The 21,782-nt window shown below is 38.3% G+C and overlaps 1 protein-coding gene across 1 annotated transcript in view; it reads left to right on the top strand.

The window, feature by feature from the left end:
• The window catches only part of enox2 (ecto-NOX disulfide-thiol exchanger 2), a 175,275-nt gene that overhangs the window by 23,259 nt on the left and 130,234 nt on the right, over positions 1 to 21,782 (top strand). Inside the window, exon 3 of the mRNA XM_062425353.1 lies at positions 15,487 to 15,576. Coding sequence (XP_062281337.1) covers positions 15,543 to 15,576 — 34 coding nt within the window. The 5' untranslated portion in view covers positions 15,487 to 15,542. The remainder of the gene's footprint in view (positions 1 to 15,486; positions 15,577 to 21,782) is intronic.

Raw genomic sequence — 21,782 nt, 5'->3', positions numbered from 1 at the left:
GAGTGCAACTTCTGACGCAGCTCAGTGAGAAATTTCCCACTGTAGACAAACATCTGTCACTTTGTGATGAACAATTTAAGGAGGAGTTTGAAAGCTTTTAAAACAATCCTCGCAGACAGTCTTGTCTTATCTGTTCAAAGTTAGCACCTCCTGAAGCTCACCAACTTGCAATTTAGGCTATGTGTTGTTTGTTTAATGCATATGAAAACTGACTGATAAATAGCCTGCCATAAAAAAAAAAACAACTTGTTGTCTTCACACTTTAGCTTCAGATTAAACAAACAAGATATAGCATGAGTTTGCTAGCTGCTTGAGTGTGGTATCGATCATCTTATCTATCATCTGTTTGTTTTTTTTATTATTCTGAATCTGAATGGTGGATTTAAAGTGTTTGTTTTCACCCCCAAAACGCCATTTCCTAATGTTGCATTGGCAACAGAGCAGTTTCCAAAAATTGCCTTGATGCTATCAAACTCCTGAGACACCAGATGTTTCTTACACACAAATTGAGACCCATAAGATCCCAACTTTTTGTATGGCGTGCATATTGAGAATCTAAAGAGTGTGCACTTTTAATTGTGCCATGCAAATGTATTTGCAAAGGTTGTCCCATTAAAGTTTTTTTTCAGCTTAGTCACATACTGTAGAATAGCAGCACAAGAAGCTCAGCATGCCTTATTAGACTATTTCCATTCAATGTGCAAGTACTACTCCCTTTAATCACAGTCTAAGCTCAACAGTTTGCATGAGAGTTAAAAGTGTGTTTGCAAAGTTCATCTCATTAGATATTTGTACAACACAGAGTTGAGTCACAGCAAAATAAAGTTTCACTAGGTTTGTATGAACTGTGATAATGGGTCTGATAAGTAATTTCTGAGGGATTCAAATTCTTTACTTTAATTGAATCTGTTAAACACAGTGGTGACATGTTCATTACTGTGTGAAACGCTCTTTGAAATGAAATATTGGTGCCACCAAATTACACGCTTGTGTCACTAATGGGAAAATGTCAGCAGCGGCAGGAGCAAAAAATAGAGCTCTTTGGGGTTTTGAGTTTAAGCAACTCGTTTCCTGGTGTAATTGCAGTGTGGTTTACTGCAAAACGGTAAGATGACTAATTTTAGACTTTGGCAGTGTTTACAGAGCAGATAGAAGACAAAGCATCTTTCAGTTCATGTCCATTGTTACTCACAAGCCAAGAAACTAAATGTGCTGCTGGTTATCCTTTTTTAATGTCTCGGTCAATCTTGTGAAGTTTCTTCTCAGTTTAAAAAAAATGTTTTTTAAATGTCAGACACCATCTTTCCCAGCTTAAGAAATCCTAATCAAAGGCTTTATTGCATTCATGTGCAGAATATACTGTACTGTATATGTCACAGTTTGCTTGGAAGGATATTTGTTTTGTTGCCATGACTTATCGTGGTCAAGAGATATATTAATTAGATGCTTTCACATACATAATTCAGGTCATGTTTAAAGATAAATAGTATTGTGTTACCCTTGCATACTGAGAAGTTTCTCTTGTGACTGAAGGAGTGTACTGTAGGTAGAGGAGCGGTCATTGCCATTAGTGCACTCCTCTGGGAAAGCCTTACAGGGAAAAGGAAGCCAGAAGGTCATCACAGTGACTTTTTTTTTTCTTCATCATGGGAGCATTACAAAGAGATGCCTCCCCCTGGGTCGTTGTCTGTGTGCTCCTGGGCAGTCCTGGTATAAATTATTGTCCGGGGTATAAATAGGCTGACAGTCTGGCAGAGCCAGGTGGTCTAATCTGCCTGTTCGGTGTCCTGCTCCCTGTCTGGCAAGGTAGTGTGGTGGTTGTTTGTCCCATATTAACATTGGCCTCAGCACCCACAGATGGGCAAGTTTACTACACCTGTGTATTGATGAAAAGGTGGCTGCCGAGATACTTAATACATCTTTTACACAACACCTGATGTTTCTTTCGATGAATATGACTCAAAATGAACATCATTTGTGTTTATGTAGTCCTTGATCATTTGTTGAAAACTATACACAAAAAACCTATACAGTTGAGCTACAAAAATTTAATTTTGACAGGTTAATTTCATTTAAGTGAACTCGTAGTCTTGTGTGATTTCAAACATAATATATTTCTATCAGTTTTGTCAAAGTAAATTCTTTCTGGATTTAATGTTGTTTTTCTTTCTGTTGTAAATTATTTTTTAATTAGAGACAACACTGTTAGTGGACTCAATTATGAATTCTTGTCCAATTTCCAATCTCTTGCCACCTGGAAGCAGAATGGCTGCTGAATATTCAGTTTAACAAGGTTTTTCCCTGGTGAAATTTTTGCAGCAGCAACAGCAGCTACCATCATTACTGTTTGGTTGCTACAACCTGTCTGCCTCAAAATTTCAATTTCAGGTAGTTTTTTCTTCATGGTATACAGTATTAATTTTTTTTCAAACTTGACTACCTCTGGCGTTTTTATAGATTTTTGTGTGTGTGTGAAAATGTGTCTCTTTTGCAACAGTGTGTCGTCTTCCACATTTTCAACATGCAGCGGTGGTCAGCATTAAAATAAATGTTGATTAAGCTAATGAGCTAAATAATACATGTCTCATTTTGTGTGCTTTTAATCACATTAAAACATAATTATTGAAATGAAAATATGAACATACAATAACTGTCTCCCAGTCTTAACTTCCTCCATCATTTTGTCTTGCTCCTATGTTGTCTGTCTCCATCTCACCCGTCATCACTTTCCCCCATCTTAGTCATCACTTTCCCCCATCTTCAGTCGTTTCCGATCAAAGGTGCCAACATGTCACCAGCAGCGCTAAAGTCTAATGGCTATGGGAACATTTTCTCTGACACCTGCAGCAAACATGAAGCCTGCCGGGCTGCTGGCAGAACAGAGGGAGGTTTATCTGGGATGGCAGGCCTTACCTCCATCACCATGCCAATAGAGACAGCAGCTCAGAGCTCTGCGCTTCATAGCCAGATAAGGCCCCGAGACAAAGAAACACTGCAGCCAGACCCCACTCACAATGGAGGGGAGAAAACAAGATATATGACTAATAACCCTTGACAGTTTGCTCCAGTTAAATACTTTTCTTTTAGCCTCTGATTTAGTAGTCTGTGTTGTTATCACGCAGTATAAGTTACAGGAATTAAAACTGTAGGCGCTCATTATACAAAACTGAAGTTCCTCAAAGCATCCAGCTTAAAGGAAATGTGTCAGTGTAGCTAAGTTTTTCATTGTGCATATTCTTTAGGCGGACTTGATTTCTAAGGACTAGTAGGCTGAACATACATAGACCAGTAGACAAGTTAAACAGTAAGTACTACAGTAATCTCGTGATTAAGAGCTCACACTGCTCTGTCCGTGACCAAGGTCAAAACAATATTACACAACAATTAAGTGTCAATAATTACATAGAATAGCATATTATTCATGCTAATCAAGATGTTCAAGTGTGGTAATTACCACACTTTAACAGCCTAATTAGCATTTAAAAAATACATTAATGACATTTTATGTAAGTATGTAAATCTTATAATGACACTGGTGTTTTATTCTGACAACTGATTAATGGTCACATTACTGCGTGTCTCTGCCATGGCTACAGATCATGCCTCTTAATGTAATTCATAGCTTTTCATATTTCATATTCATTTGTGCATGCTGTGTTTTACAATAGCAGGTGGGTCAAGCATTTCATGGAAGCACTTAATGTGTAACCAGTTTTTGAGGCTGAATTTATAGTTCAGTGTTAAGGGCTTACACTGTAGCTACAGAGCTTTGGATGTAGCCATCTTAGCTGTAAAATGTTACTACATGGTGGGGCTATGGATGCTACAGAGATACCACAAAGCATTCAGTAAGGCCTGTGATTGGCTGCTTGTGTATTCTTCTGCAAGATTATGATGCTGGGAGTGATTGTTGGGAGTGAAGCAAAGCCATCTGTACTGCAATTTCTCTGTTCATCATGAGCATTGCTCTGTCACAGAGAATTAAAAAATGGAAATTGAACAGAATTCTCTCTTAAATAATGAAGCATGGCAGACCGTCTAAGCTTCACACTGTATCACAAAGTGCCTGGTGTGCTGGTGATGGAAATGTTGTGAAATGCAACACTCAACTGTGAATTAAAACTTGCACCTTTAGATATCTATAGTGGGGACTTTAGTTAACCTGCCTGAGCCCAGTATGAATCCAGTTTTAGGAGCCTAATTTCATTTATACTGTTTTAGAGTCCTTTCCTCTATGTAAATAATAATGTTAAAATTTCACTGTATTGTACTGTATTTAATATCCTACATCCTATACTATGACGCACCTTATATAAAAAATAATAATAAAAAAAATGCAGAAATGCTCAAGTGTGTTTTCTCAAGGGTGACTCAAGATTGTGTGCAGACTAAACGACATTCAAGTGTTTAATGCATGCTGACACTTGCAAAGGTTGCAGCACATTATGGACGAAAATAAGCAAATCACTTTCTTCTCTCAGTGGTATAGGCTGATTTCATACCAGACAATGAAGGCACTATTTCTTTTGGTTCAGCTTTTTTCGACATCAGCAAAGGTTCCTAGATCTTGTTTTTGAGGTGTCCTTAGGCTACATTATTTGCACTACACCTTCACAAGTCCCAGTGGTATATAGCCACAGCTAGGGCTTTGGACTGGGAAATCAGCTCTATGCTTGGCTAACCATGGCACGCAAACTTGAACCACACAGTGCCACATGATGCCTGGGCCATCCAGTCTTTCACCATGAATATAAAGAGTGAATTTATCCCATAAGCCTCAGGTATGACCAGGAATAATGTATACTTAACACAGGGAGCAGAAGTAAAGCTGCATCTTTCAGTCCTTTTTCTTTATTTTTTTTACAATGAAACCTGAAGTGTTTTACTCCAGAGCTTGTCCTTTTTTCATGGTCTGTAAAAATCCAAATATTCATTGTCAATTTATGTATTTGGCCATGAGCAAGATGTTTGTATTGGCAGATGGGTTTCTGGAGTGGGTTAAACTTCCCTGAATAGTGCAAGCCTTGTATGAAGTCTTTACTCTGAGCACTGAATGGATAATTCACTATGGGTAGTTGTTGTTTCATACAGTGGTTTCAAACATAATATTGATCCATTATTTCCAATGCCCACACATCAAAAACGACAAGCCAGTCACTCATATTGCTTGAAGTAAATGTATTTGGCATGGGTCACCACATGTGACTAAAATCATCGCTAAATGCAAAAAGAGAAAATAGAGCCATTCTGATTATTCTTTCTTTTTTCTTCTTTTTTTTCGTTTTTGTTATTTATTGTGTGTGTCGGCATAAGTGTTTGTGCTTGTCTGGCAAGAAATTAAGTTTGTCACAGTGGCCCTAGACAATAGCAGGCAGGAATTGCTGAGCCTAATGTTGCACTCTGGGAACAGTAAAGTCATTTCGCTCCAGCAAACCACTTAATAGCTTTGGCTGATGCAGAGTTTGGAAATCCATCGGTCAATTGTGCCAGAAAGAGATGAGCAGTCTGAGGAGTGCCAGTATGCTTAGTATGTCAGGAAACAGGTAGCAGGACAATGAAGCTACTCTTGTTATGAGCTCGAGTCATAATAGAGACATTTAAAAGGCCTGTTCAGTCTACAGGATACAAGCCAATAATGGTTTGATCCAGACATTGGACATTGTGAACAAGAGCATTCAGTAATGACAATAGGGTGTATAATTGTACATGCCATGGTGCTACATAGCCAGTGCAGTATCAAGCTGTGATATTAGTGTTTCAGTGTATTTATAGTATTTCTTATATATATGTATACACATATATGTTTACAATAGTGTCTAGTGTGATAAACCCAGTGATGGCCATTGTCCAACCAGGGCACTGCATACTCTGCATACAATTGTTGTTTAGCTGTTTGTTAGCATGTCTGACTCATACACCACTAAACTGGAAAGAAATAACTTCACCCCCCAGGTCTCCTGAGAGGATGGAGAGTGCTGTCTGAATTTTTTCTTGTTCTTCACACTCAGAAACAGATCTGTTTCTCAGGGTTGAGACTCAGACTCGTTACTATACTCTTAGAATGCAGAGAAATGACAATGGCAAAAAACTGACAAGCAACCAGTTGTGGTAGTGTGCACGATTATCCTCTCCAGAAAAACAGCGACGGTCGAACAGCTCACAGTACATTGACCTGTGTTTGCATTCACGTCTGAGTGTTAATGGCAAGACAATCTTTTCATAACCTTGGACACATGATCAACAAAGCACTTGTAAGGGTAATTTTGAAACACACTGATACACAGACTGCTACCTTGTTATTTAGATACAAGGACCTGATCTCCTATTAATGGTGAAACAGGACCTATATTCTGGGATCTGGTCCAAAAGTAGTACCTTATTCAAAATCACACTGACAATTGTAAAACAAAAAAGAAATATCGTGCTATATCCGTAATCAACAGTACGTTGTGCACTTAATTTTATATTTTGATATAAATGAATGAATGAATAAATCTGACTCTTTTGTTTTTTCAATGTTTCTATTTTTACCTTCCACCATCTAAATACCCAGACTGTCGCAGAGTGAAAAGAGGCGAGGGTATTGGTGAGACGAGGGGCTGCAGTTATTTAAAACATGTTATAACCATAAGAAAGAGAGTACTGAACAATGTGGAAGTTTAGACAGCAGAGGTTACAGCTGAAACGTGGAAAATTGACTTTAAAGAGCGTGTTAGTGAATATTATGGATATGAATAAAACCAAGTTCAGACGACTGAATTATCTGCGTTGCCCAGCTGGTCAAATCCCATGCCAGCTGTAGCTTTTTGTAGGCTCATAAAGTAATTGTTGTGAAATCACAAGAGTTTCAATTTCTAATAGCTAGTTCTGTAGTGGATGCCAATTGGATACCTCAGGAATATGTTTAATTTTTTCAGAAAGACATATATAAGAAATGCTCAATGAGAGGTTACATCAAAGTATAGAAGCTTGTGGAACAGAGGCTCACCAAGACGATATCTTAGGATTTCAGCTCTCTAAACTATGGTGATGTCATCCTACAAAACCCATGTGAGACAAAATACCAGTTTAAAAAACCTGAATCCACACACTTCCACAAGTATTTTAATGCATTTTAATGTACCCAGAAAGGATAATTTTGTGAATAATTCCTCACTGTGTGCTCACTTTGTTCCTCAGCTTTGAATAGGACTAGAGTAAGATTTTGCTGAGACAGGTTTTCAGTGAATTATTAAAAATTCCACACTCATAAGTGGATAATTCTCTCCGTCTTGCCATCATATGGACAGGAGGGCAGACAACCTGGCACACTCTGCCAGTCTTAAAGGATTGTTAGTTAGCTACCAGCCTTTCAGCTAACCTCAGTGTCAGCGCTCTGATCTGACTGGCTAGGATTGCAGACACATTGCCACCAATGAAGTAAATGACCCTTAGGTAGCTTAATCAGCCGTGATGATGGTGCTGGAATTGGTATTCACTGTGTCTGACAATGAATTATTTATACTTTGCTACAAGGTACGGCTAAATTTGGTGTAGAGAGAAATTACTCTGAGGCTAAGGGACAAAAAGAGGTTTTTACAGTCATGTCAGCACGTTTAAAACAGCTCATCCAACAAATTAGTGGCATAGTTTTAGGTTGTTTATCATGTATACATCATGACTGTTGTTCAGTAATGATGTTCAATGCCTATTTAAGACCTATGTATGAACACATCTAAAGCATCATGAGAGTGAATTTAGGTATTTTTTCATAACTGTAAATGTAACATCAAGCAAACTTCTTTTTAAAAATCCTAACCCTGCATCCTAAAAACCAAACTGCCTTTAGGTTTAATTGTGCCAGTGTGCTGCACAGTTTCTCTTTACTTCTAAGCAGCTCATACCTCTTATCAGACACGGCCTCAGTGTTGAGACAAGGTAATTAGCTGTTATGAGAGGAGACTGCATTAAGGTGCAGAACAGACTCATCTGCTTTTCAATCAAAGGCTTTGCACTCTGGTCAGGGCCCGTAGAGAGAACAATAGACCAGCTGAATGAGGATGTCTCCTCATAACTTGCGCTAAGAGAATAGAAGGTAGTATTTCATTATCATTAGTGACGGACAGACTTAAATTATTTTTAATATTGAATTGCAGCATTTACATAAACTTAAGCACCAATCAACAGAGGTGTTTGAATGTTCTTTCATCGCTTTATTTATCTTTTTATTTATTTTTTCTAGTAGAAAATGAAGAGATGTGGAGCAACGCACACGCAGTCCATGTGCTGGCACAGGCAGAAACAGAATCTGTTATAAGTGAGACAGCTGTACACTCAGCTTTCATGCATGGTGAGTAATTTAGGACACCCAAGAATTATACCTTTCTCTAGCTTACGTTAATGTTAATCAGGCAAAGTATGTCAGAGCTAACAGAATGAGAAACATTTCTTTATATGTTTTATACAGTGCAGAGTGGATTAAGAAAGTGTTTCTTCTTCTCTGACCTTCCTCAGGTCAAATCATCTGTTTTGATTTCCTACTATTGTGAGATTCGTGCTACAAAGAAAGTTTTTGGAATTTGTCAAATGCAAAAAGCAAAAGGTTTCCAGCTTCTGAAATCTTTTAACAACTCAAGCTACCATTGCGTCTAGAAAAGGCTTGTCTGTAATCTATTTGGAGTTTTATTCTTTTCAGTCGAGCTATTATTTTGTGTTCCCCGACTCGGTATGAGTTTTAGCGAGACATTCCAGTTAAGGAGTTGTCTGCCTGTAGCAGCAGTATTGGCCTCCCTGTCTCATCCTTTCCCTCTTACATGCCTGCCCTCCTGCCTCACTTCCCTGATGTAAGTACTTATGACGGAGAGAGCTGAGCTCCATCTACCCTTCACATGCAAGACTGCTTCTTTAAACCTTTTTACCAATGGTTGGTTCACTTAACACCTCTGCTCTCTTCCAGAAAACCCCCATCTACACAGAGTACATATAAACTAGGAATATGCCCAGTACAACAGTGTATTTTAACAAAGACTATTGTACAATGTAATCAAACATTCGGGGATATTGCTCCTGTTAAAGGCCATGTTTTTAAGGATTTTCGTATAGATTTAAAAGCCTTGACTTTTACAGGATGGAGGCTGCAGTTAATTATAAAGACCTTTAAAACAACACAGCATTGTTCCTAGTTGATGCCATGCCTAATAATCAGTCATTTAAACGTAATATTCCCTCTTTGTCATACTTTTCCAAATTAACATAATAAACTAAAGGCACACACTTGAGATTTTTCTTCGGATTTGTTCTCAGAGGGAAACTAATCCACATAGTGACAATTTAGCCACCTGAACAGTTGTCTCTGCCTCTTCAACCAATATTAAATCCTGTTTATTTTTCTTCTTTTGAGTGAAATTATGTGGGGGGTTGGGGGGGTTTGCTCTACCAATTGATATCCTGGGCTTGGAGCTCACTGTGTCTGTGAGCGAGAAGGAGAAAAAGATTTCCCCAACCTCCTCATTGGCTGTGAATGCAAAGACAGCACGTGGCACTGGCTGTTAAACAACACGTACTGGCTTCCAGCCCACTCGTAAATTACGGAGCGAAAGCCTCTCCCAAGACTGCCTTTTGTGAAACAGTTCAGTCAGTAAGTTTGTTTCCAAAAAACAGCACCATGGCTGTCAGTTATCAGAGTTTTGTGCCTCAGAGACTGACATAGTGTTTACAAATTATGAAAAGCAGCCTTGTCTAGGTTCACTATTTTCTTTATTGCCAGTATTTTGTTACATGTAGAATGGTTTTCTTTACTCCACGTTACCCACAGAGGGTCCCTCAGACAACAGCACTATCTAGACATAAGGATACTGTTCCCTGCTTACATGAAAAATACTTTTTGATTTGCTTCTTATTCAGTAACCGCTTAAGAAGTGCTTCACTTTAGTTGGAATTTCATTTATGGTTACATACTTAGGGGCTTGTTTCCTGTCTTTGGGTGATAGAAAACGGTATTGTGTTGGTCCTCTGGCTGTGTCTGTTAACATTGTGGAAAATTGGTTTCCTGCTCAGTATCAGAGCATTCAGTCTGAGCCATGTCTAAATGATGGAAGATGCATCCCACTTGAAACCAGTTCTGTCTCTTTGATCGTTGTTTGGTGGAGAACAGTGGATGCGTCTACTTCGCCCTCTCCTTGCCCTCTCTCTGTCCCCTGGCGATCATGCACTACCAAAATATTATATCTTCTGAGGAACATTTTTCGTCACATGTGATATGTTTATTGCTAGATCTGTAGCGTAATATCAACACTGCACGAGTCACTTTTTAGTTGGTAGAAATGCTATATGGATGATTTATAGTGCACAAATTTCTGTTGCATCATTTTTATCACCCTCTGCCGAATGGCGTGAATGTCAGTATTTGTTCAAGTTGTTTATAACTTTTTTTTAATAAACTATTTCTGGATCAGCTCACTTTCTCAATGAAAAGATTTGAACTTTCATGACAAACAAATTCATGAGCATATCTTCAAGAAATGCACCCAGCGGGCACAGATGACTGCTTTAGTGTTCCTGTGTATTCATTTTTAAAATGTATTTGTTACTGTTTACATCTTGGCTTCACATATTGCCGCACAGTGGTGCTGCCGTCTCTCCAACATGTTGTTTCCCTGTGTGTAGGACAGCTTGACAGACTGTCATCTCTTCAGCATATCAGCGGGGGCTCATTAACAAACAAATACTGCACCACATGATTATATATTTTAGTGCTTACTATATGATTTCTATCGTATGTAGTTAAATATATAAATTGTAAATTGTAATTGCAAATTGTAATTGTGGGGAGGACGACAGAGATAACAAACATGACAACACTTCTATATCCAGTGAAGCGTATTCATTCCCAACACCCACATGTTACATCTGACACTGGGTTTTTCTTGTCATTACTCATGCATGTATCCAACCAACTGAATAAAGCCATAATACTCATTACAGTTCTTTATAGTGCTTGCTTATCTAGAAATATAAATTATAAAGGTGTACATATTTATGCTACTATGTTTGTAATGTAGAACCGAAAACATTTACATTTCTATTAAGTAAATCTGATGTCATTATAGATACAATATGTGTACCTCGGTAATGTTTGGTACAGATGTCTTGTTTTTGCTCTTTGTTAAAATTAGTTTATGTCCTTTAAGTGTAAAAAGTACAAACAAAAACTAATTTAAAAAATCTCTGCCTCCAGGTTTGCAATACAACAAACACCATAATAGTCCTATAGTTTTACATTTCTGTTTTGGATATATTAAAGCAGAAGATATGTATGGTTTTAGTAATGGAAACTTTTCCTCCCTATATGAAGAAACTGGGATTTCCATACCTGTATTCTCAAGCAGCCCAACTCCGAGGTAGATGTCGAGAAACAGCACATTTGTTTTTCACAGAATTACACTATAGGTTACATGCCAGTGATTTACACAATTTTTTTTTTTGTTAAATTATACACAATAAAATCATAGTAAATGTACAGTAAATTAACTCTCCAGTATCTATCAGCCCTTTGCTGGCAGCAGCAGCACAAGCTGTGAGCACCATATCTTTACTGCAGAGGTAACATGATCACCTTTTAAGAGACACGTGTTTCATTCAGGAGGTCATAGCTCCTAACCTAGCTATACTAGATACTTTACAATGCTCACATCAGGGTACACTGCTGTTTGGCCCTTTAAGGAAACTTCTGTTCAAGGGTTTTCAACAGTAGACTGCACACAATTACATGCAGCATTTGGGTCAAGAGAGAAACATGTATTTTAGAGGAATAAGTGATATGAACTTTTATCTGATTGCTGCTTAAAAGCCCGGCTGATGGTAGAAGCCAGGAATGAAAAAGACTGGTGATGTTCATAGTGAACAAAAGTAAGTAGTATAATTTAGTGGTGTACATTTAGTCTACCTCTTCAACTGACATCTTGAAGGTTTAATGCATTGATGGTAAAAAAAAAAAGAAAAAAGATTGATGTTTGCATGTAGTCTTTGTTCCTTGTCACAATAATTTAACATTTGCACACCATAACTTCTGCCAATATAGCAAAGATGGATTATTTTACTTTTAATACTACACAGCTACATTTTAAACAAACACACACACGTAGATTTACATTTAGAGCCCATAGTTTGTTAAGATGTAGTAGTTCTAGTATTCAGGCTCTGCTTTTTACCCTACTTGATGTTGTGGACATATTTTTATGATTTCCAGAAAAATGTAAAAATCTGCAAGCCCTCTTTTTTGCTGGCCCTGTGTGCGAGATGAGGTACTTTATCACAGAGATAAGCATGCAGGCTGAGGGACATCTACAGGAAAGAAAAGGTTCACGAGAGCTGCTTGTGAAGTACCGATCAGTTCTTGTGAAGTTGGTATGATTAATCCAACGCTGTGAATTGTTGCAGAGGGCGATTTCGTTTTTGCCCTCCCAGACTACTGTTTCCCTACTGTGGAAAGAAAAAGATGAATGGACCCATCGTGGCTATTATGGGGTATCTCCCATCTCCATCACTATAGGGGCCAATTGACTCTGATAATAGTCTCTTCACTGAGGGGACCCTCTAATCCGGACTAGACACAGGTGTCTGGCCTCATGCATTCATCAAGATGACTAATGCACTCAACTGTGTGTGCAAATACATATGAAAATACATACATATGTACACAAGGCTAAACACATGGAACATTGCCTGAACGATAAATAGCATGGGATGCACAAGAGCCCTTACATCTAATGGCATTTTAAAGCAGTAAAACTGACATTGCGTCCTGTTTCCTCCATTCATTTACCAGTTAAACATATCACATCAATAGTGCATACAGTGCCCCTGAGATATTTTTGACTACTACGATATTAGACCAAACAATCAACATCGCTTATTTTTTGCAACTTGTGCTATACTAACTGAATTCCTGCACCTTCTTCATCACTCATAACAAACACTTCTTTTACAGAGAAAATCTATTTTTTCATTTTAATTCTGTTAATTGTCTTAGAAAGTATGTCTGCATAAGACTTTGTAAGCACTCCTCTTCAGCTTTTGTGCTTACTGTGAAGCTTATATATTGCATGCTGGATCTGAATCCCAAATTCAGAGACTCATTTCAAAGGCCAGTGTGAAACTTCTCCTCTTCCAGATTTCTGTTTCGTTCATAATCATTAGTGTACACATTTCCCCAAGTAGCAACTTTTGCTTTTTTCCAACTATAGAAAAGTATTTTAGAGCTAAGTGGGTAGAAATGAAAAATGTTGGTAATAACAAATATGATGGGGAAAGTGGGTGCCTTAAGATATTTTTTGATTAAAATAATAAGTCATTATTCTTCTGAAGTTTAAGCTAATGCTATTCTGAGTGGCCTATTTTTCTGTCCTCATAGTGGGTGTGTGCATTTTCTCATTGGCCTTGATTTGGCTTTGCGGTTGCTATTACTGTTGTGAATGGTCTGCTCATGATTTCAGCAGTCCCACTGCCTCAGAGTGTAACACCTCCAATAGCTTCAAACCTGTCAGTACAAAGCTACAACAACAACAACAACAACAACAACAACAACAACTGTACAGCAAGGCTAACAACACAGCTGTACTGCAATGTGAAGTACTACTACTAAACATTATTTGATCATCCGGGTCTTTCCTTGCCTACTAAACTGTTTTAAGCCATATTAACATATGAAAGATATGAGAGGCATGCATGCATAATCTTATACAAAGTTATGATTTGTGGTTTTGTTTGTTGAGAACATGCACTCCTTTTGTTTGATTAGTAACATTTTATTGCAAATCACGGGTCAGTGCTCCCTCAGTTGAGTTGGATTTTAACAACATTGCCCTAACAAGCCATAATGTAAAAAACAATGGCTGCAGACAATTATGTGTTGAATGAAATTTCTTGCTATGGTAACAATAATGTTTTTCTTTTTATTGTGTTTTGGGAAAGTATTTATCCTTAACGTCAGCCTGTATCTGAACAAAAGCCAGTGTTGTAATCACATTTCTGTTTTTCCCATTTCTCAAGTAGTCTTTTATTACAGACCACGTCGTATTCTATATTGAAACCATGTGGGACGAAAAGAAAACAATAGCACATTCACTCATTATGTCCCCTAAGTGTATTGTGTGTTCCCAGGGTTAATCTAATGTTATCGGATTCTCTCCACTGAGTCATATGAAGAGGCCATAGGAGGTCAGCAGTGTTTTATGAAGATGTCTAGTGAATGCCTTTGATTATAGCACAAACAAACAGGTAAAAAACAACAACATACTGTTATAATCTACAGTGTGTATTCGCTGTAGCTGTAATAAACAGTTTTGTTGCTGTTCCGGACTAAACTCAGTGTTGGTCTTGCTGATATGCTGGTAAATTCTGTTCTAATTGTGACATGACGTCTGGAGGTTGATGAGTTATATTATTGCCTTTTTGAGTAACCTTTTATTTTAGATAGATTGTTTACAGTATAAAATTACAGAGAATGTTAACAAAAAAGAAAGTTCCCACTACCGTTTCCCAGAGTCCAAGGTGATGTATTCAAATAGCTTTTTTTGTATATTTTAAAGGCCCCAAACCCAAATATATCAAATTTCCAATTATGTTAAACAGGGAAAAAAACAGTAAATCCTCTCAATGAAGAAGTTCAAACCAAATAATGTTTGGAATTTCTTCTTCTCTCTTTTCTTTCTTTCTTCTGCTTAAACAAATATCAAAATTGTTGTTGAGTCATTTTCCGTTTGAATATTTGACTTTTAGCATAAATCATTATCAACCACAGTTCATAATAGAGTACAGTGAATTCCAAGTCAAAATCAAAGGCATTGGTATAGTTAGTTTACTAAAGTTTACTAAAAAGTCTCATAAGTCAAGTCTCAAAGTCCAGAAGATTTCAAAATAAATTTCAGTAAGAATGGAGGGCTGCTGTCAGCAGAGTGGAGTGAGGTTTGGGCATCACTGTGACCTTCTCAGTGGCCTGAGAGTGTTGGCATGGCATGACTGATGCAGATTATCATAGCTGGAGAAAGCCAATTACTCTGGTCATCACTGCACCCTCAGGACCCCTCTCTGTGGAATGAAATGCATTACAGAATTCTCTGTGCATCCTTCTGGCAGCGTTTTGTATTTCCTCTATGCTGATCCCCCAGTTTGAGTGCTAATAGTGCATTCAATGGGACCTTCCAGCGTCTCAGAGCCCTCTCTGAGTCGGATGAGCTTCAGCTCCACAAAGCAGGGAGGTCGTACCTCTTAGAGAAGCGAATGAATTACATTCTCTTCTGTTTGTCTTCTCTCTCTATTCAACACAAATCCATTTTATTTTGGCCCTTCTTAAACGCTCCTCTCAGTCAGCATCCTTGAACGACTACAGAATGGATAAGTTGGGTTGCAAAGTTGTAGTGTAAGAGATTCTTCTGTGGCATTTTTGTGAATAAAACAAACACAAACTGATCACACCTTTGTTATCCTTGGTTTTGTTTTCCAAAACAGATTTGCTACAAGACCAGAGAAGCCGGGATCACACACGACAACGCTGCCTCTCTAGGATGTACAAAGACTACAGATCAAGCCGAGTCACAGGTAAGAAGCCTGGGTGTGCGTGTTTGTGTAAGTGTGCACGGTATATGTAAGTGTTGCCACTGACTTTTTCTCCAGAGCAGCAATAGAAGCCTTTCTAATGAAAGCTGCATTACTGAGATGTCACATCATAAAAAAAGATTACTGGTCAAATCTCTAATAACAGTCAATATCCCACTAAAGGGCTTTTTTTTTGTATATATGTCCAAAGAGCTTCTTCTTACTTGCCTTATCCTCTAAACCCTCAATACTCTTTCCCAGATTTAAATGATTCTCCTTAAATTGCTTTATTTTGGCCATGTTCACTTTCATTTCCTTTTGTGCAGACATCAAATTTTGCTACATCCTCTCAGTTATTAGAGTTCAGGCTTCTGATTTAAGCATCTCATTCAAGCTTACACCAATGATTCAAACAGGACTCAGGCATGAAGAGTAGTGACACACACACACACACACACACACACACACACACACACACACACACACACACACTCACTCACTCACTCACTCACTCACTCACTCACTCACTCACTCACTCACTCACTCACTCACTCACTCACTCACTCACTCACTCACACAGATAACAAAATGAAACAGGCCATTTGAAGGAAGCTTTTTATCGAAAGAGACATACTACAGTACGGTTGTATATGTGCATTTCTAGCTCCTGAGCCTCGGTAGTGTTAATATCAGGGATTAGTTGTTGAGTTATCAGATCAGCATACGTTGCTCTTTCCCATGAAGGCAAAAACCTCTTAAATAGAAAACAGAATACACTGTTGATGTGTGTGTAATTGCTTACAAGGTTATAAACATGAGTGACAATGTCTTCTTACGGATGAAAAAATACACCAACCAAGCAGATTTTTTTACTGGACAAAACAATGAATTAATGCACTTCACTATTTCGACTTTGTATCAAAAAGTAGACAGGAATGTCAACATGCTTAAAGCGACTCTTACCTTTCATGCATTTCACACAGCACTTTGAAAAAACTTGAACAGCAACAACCCCTCCTCCCTCCTACCAAGACCAAGACAATGGAATCTGATTCAGAAGGTCTTTCTTTGTGGTGGCTCCTTCTGATATAGTTTTCTTTTTCCCTGTGCGAGCGGCTGGAGGTGGAAGCCGTGGCCCGCTTTTGTCTGTCACTGACAGTCGCTACTGTCTGTTTACGGCTATCTCCGTGGATCCACAACAGACTGTCTTTCGGGTAGGGGTGCGCGAACGATTACGTAATGCGGAAGGGGAAAACAGGCAGGTCGCTCGGCCAATCATATCATTCGGACCGAATGATATGATTGGTCAGAGTTTTCACAGAATATTATGAGAATGGAATAATGATGAGTTTCTATGCCTGGTGGATCTGTCTAACATTTTAAAGTGCCTTTACCTTATTAATAGCATTTTAACCTAAACAAATTTTTTTTTTTAAATGTAACAAAGGTAAGGGTAGCTTTAAAGTAATTAATTCATTCATTTTAGCCTCAGACGGTCTTGAGTTTCATGGCATTGTTTAAACGTGCGTAAAAAACACATATGGTGCATGTCTACACTGTATCAGGACAAAGAAGTCATTTCCTTTAAGCCATCTTGCCAAATATTTTATTTCATGTGTGAGAGGTCGATTTGATATTTACAAGCTTGTTTATGTTTATTATTTTGGGTATTTCCCTGTTTTAAATGTTTAATATTGGTTATCATGGACCCCACAATTTATTTTTGAGTATAATTCAATTTAATTCACTTAACAGGTTAATTTGACATTTTTTTCTAGGCAGGTGATGTTTATATTAAGACACATTGATATAACATGTTATCCTGGATGCAGGGTTCTTTATGCAGTATTAATGTTTGTGGATGTGTTTTATGGCTTTTGAGTAAGTGCTATTGAAGCAGAAGCAGTAGAACAACAACTTCCTCAGTTGTTGTTCTTGCATGTTGTAGTAGTTAGCACAACGCTAGTGGGTTTTAGCAGCAGAGAAAATATGATGGCGGACTGGAAAAAAACATATACTGCTTCGTTGTGGTTTTAAAGTGCAGAAATAAAGAAACTGTAAGTAATACGATATCCCAGTGTTAGCCTGAATGTCTGGCTGCAACACATTACTATTTTTGTACAAACATTTCCCCGCAAATGTGGCGGATTGCCTTCCGAGATTTACTCACCAAATAGAAAATCTACCCGCACTTGGCACTTGGTGGGTGTTAATTTTGGACCCCTGACAGTATGTATGTATATATATATATGTATATTCACAACACACCCTTATCAGTGACCTGGGATTCTGGCGCAGTATACAGTATCTTGTTCGTGAATGTGTGAGGAAACATGTGTTTGGCAGTTATTGCACAAGTTTACTGCTCACGAACTAGACACTTGAGCCCTGTTTTGCCGTTAAATACTGGAGACTCATGGTGATTTGCTGGCTGTCCAAAAGAACATACATTAAATCTCCAGTTTACGGCTATAGAGATAGATAAAATAGAACTTTTATTCATAATCAACATCTCAACTTTGAGGTTTTAGTTTACATGAACCAGTTTGTCCCATTGCAGACTTATTTCAAGCTTAGCATTAGCGAGTTTGGTTTTGAGTTGTTCAGCTCTAACTGAGATGCAGATTATGGATCTAAGGTATAGAGGGTGGAATCCTGACCCAAGCCCAACAGGACCCATTGGGACCTGATATAAATATGCAGCCACACTAATAGAAACTCACTCACATGGCCATGCATTCATTCTTTCAGTGTACTCACCTCCCACCAGGATTGTATAAGGCACTTTCCATCGCTGACTCTTCATATCCTTGGTTTGAATAATATTAACAGTATTATGTCTTTTGTTATATTTCCAGATAAGCTGCCACTCTTGCTTTGTTGTTATCACTTCATTTAAGTAACACTGTAGCATTAGTTAGTCCTCAATAAATAGACAATTACTGCTGTTACATGATCATGTTCAGACAAACTACGCACCATGCATAAGCTATTCAACATGCATTTCATTATAGCATGTAATTACTGTGTATTTGCGCAGTATTATTGTATTTTAAAAAACAACGAGTACATTGTGAGAAAATGAACAGAGTAAGAAACTGACAGATTGCTTAAAAGAAAGAAAGGAGAGGGGGAATGAAAAGCACCTTTCTTGCTGGGCTTTGGCCGATGAGTGTGTCCTCTCCCATTACTCTCACACAGCGCAATATGCAGGTCAGTCAGGTGATAATGAATGCTCTGTCTGATACTTGGCCTTTCTCCCTCCCTCATGTTCGTCTGGTCTGCTCTGTCTGTTGTATCTTCTCTCTTTCTTCACCCCTGTATACTGCTTTCGTCCCCCTCAATTCAGGAGCGCCGGGCAGTTTAAAGGTGTCTCAGGTTAGTTTGTGAGACAATGAAGATGTAAAGAGTTTCTATCGCGTTCTTTATTAATTACACAGTGACTTAAGCCCATTCTGTTCACTGGAATCTAATTGTGTCAGGTTTGTATGAACAAAAAAAAAGGACACCTTTTGTTGATAGATCATTTGCTTTAGTCCCCACAGTATGCACAGGATTGGATGAACTAATCAAATTCTGTGCACACCAACCCCCACTGCACGACCGTCTGCAATAAGAGGGGATACAATCCTGCATTCAGCCAGCGTTTCACAAAGATATGTGATACTGGGTTCAAGGTTTGATACAGTGACATTTCTAGGAAACCATGAAATACAAATGAAATCAATTATAAACATTTTTGTTTTGTTAGTTGTGTTGTAGTTTTCTTTAAATTGAGTGGCCACCAATCGTAACTGCTGATTCACTGTTGTATTAGGTGAATATTTAGAGATAACACGTTTTTTTTCATTGGAACTGTAAAAATAAATATACTGGAAGATACATACAACAACATCTGTAAAGGGTCGGATGTTACTGATGTTTGTAGCCAGAGACTCCTCCGATGTTAAGCAAAAAAACATTTTGTAGTGTGTAGCATCAAATATTTGATGACAGTCCATCAGTGCTTGTTACTGGCTTCTGTCATGTTAAGAGATTCACAGTGGCAGCACATACAAAGAGTAATTCAATAAAATATTATTGAAATGCTGCTTGTCTTAAGAGAATCAGGGCTTTTACCCATAAAAACATGAACGCACATGAGGCTTAAAGAACATGCTTAAAACTGAGATGGCAGTGAAGTATATAGTGTGTGGTCTCCATTATTTTAGAGTTTTGTGCTTGACTGTTGTGTCACGATGTTGCGTAACATGCATTACTGTGTCAGTGATGACAGACATAAAAAGGTTATTACATTTTTAAAGACAATAGGGATATTCCACAGTGACTGTTTTGGCATCTTCCCTTGACCCACATTTACAGTAACTGTTCATTTGGTATTCAAATTGTCTACATATTTCACTTTCTCAGTCATCAGAGGAGAGATGACCAATATTATGACTAATACTTGGCAACACTTTGAAGACCAAACTTGAAGGAAAACATTAAGAGAGGCTCCCTTAATCTACAGCTGGTTTTGTATCTGCTGATCAGCAGCATGTAAGATAGATAAATGAATAGATACATGAAAATAAATAAGTGATATGTTCTCTAGTGTTCTGAAACACTAGAGAATCATTCTTAAAATCTAGAGGGAATCAAAATTGTCTACCTTAAGTTAACCAAAGTGTCTTTATCCCATATTCTTTATAATGCCATTACCTGTTCTGTTTTGTTAATGATGATCAGGGACCACTTTTGATACCTGTTTAAAGTTGATGGTACATTTGGTGCCAGGAATCACAACTGGCTTATTGTCCAACACAGCCATAATGCACTGCAGTGCCCACTTGCTCTAATTAAATTTATTTTGCTTGTATCAGAGGACTTTCAGCATTTTAATGCAGCATGGTAATGTTGCAAAGTGTTGGAACAAAAACGATTTGCCATCACCTCTTCTTGTGGTTATATTGGTGGCAGTGCACGAGTGGTGTTTGAGTCAAGTGATTCTTCCAGCTGTGAGTGATGGTGGGGCAGCAAGTGCTGTTAGCAACATTCCAACACTGGAAAGGGGTTAACAGTTGTTTTGCACTCTGTTTGAGACCCATTTCCATCAATGTTCATGCTAGGGAAAAATTCTCTCGAGGTAGGTCTGGCCTCCTTTTGGATTTAGCCTAATCCAGTTTCCACAACAGATGCTGCTGTCACCAAAGCAACTACAGTAACTCCCTCCTCTCACATCATGAAAACTATAGCAAACACAGATCTGCAACTCTGAACACTGCAGCTCCAGTTACCTTTTTATGGTGCCTTGTCACTCCCCCACAACTCATTAAATTCACCCAAGGAATACACCAGTACGTGAACTGGGACACTGTGAAGCTCTGTTAATGAGGTGTGACTTAAGATGGGGAGTCACCTCAACCTTTCCTGTCCACATGATCATCTGGTAACCATCAGTCAGGGGACAGAGATGTGAGGAAAGGAGGGGAGGAGGCCAGGAAAGGATAGGTAATTAGAAAGGGAAGGATTAAGGAAGATGGAGGTCAAAGATAACTAGCAAGACCCCAAAAGACGGCGATGTCGCCTATCTTTGGGACATATTTCAGTGCTGGCTGCCTTCCTGCATTGAGGGCAGTGAAGTTAATGACATTTTTCACTTGTGCCTGAGCTACAAACACACCATTCATTGATCTCAAAATGGACGACACCAAATACCACTGCAGTCACTTCAAACTGATAGGTTTTCCACTGAGCAGAACCTTTTAAAATATCATCCTCTCTGCCTCTCTGAAGGCCTCATGGAGCAGCTCCCTGAACCCTGTTGTTTGACTGGAAAAGGCATATTGATACAACACGGTGCACTCTTACCAAGTGAAGACAGGACTGTGTGATTTGGCAAATGACTTGATAAAGGCAGACAAACATTGCCAACATGGGACAAATATCTATAAATGTTGTTTAGTGAAAGGGGAAATGTGGATTAAAATAAATGTTAGTCAAGAAAAAGTCTATGCCTCTCAAAGCTGCTGTTAAAATGTTATGATAGTTGTCAATGAGGCTCAGCTTCCATTTAATATGCAGTAATTGAATTTGAATTATTCATTGTATTAGAGATTTCCTTTTTGACTAAACAAATGCACTGAGCAACAGATTAGAACTAACTGGGTCAGCTGTTATATATCTGCTTTAATATGTGAAACTAAGACAAACTGGACAATATGGTCTCA

Source organism: Scomber scombrus, chromosome 9 (genome assembly GCF_963691925.1).
Source record: "Scomber scombrus chromosome 9, fScoSco1.1, whole genome shotgun sequence".
NCBI classification, from domain to species: Eukaryota; Metazoa; Chordata; class Actinopteri; order Scombriformes; family Scombridae; genus Scomber; species Scomber scombrus.
This window is presented reverse-complemented; position numbering and strand designations above follow the sequence as displayed.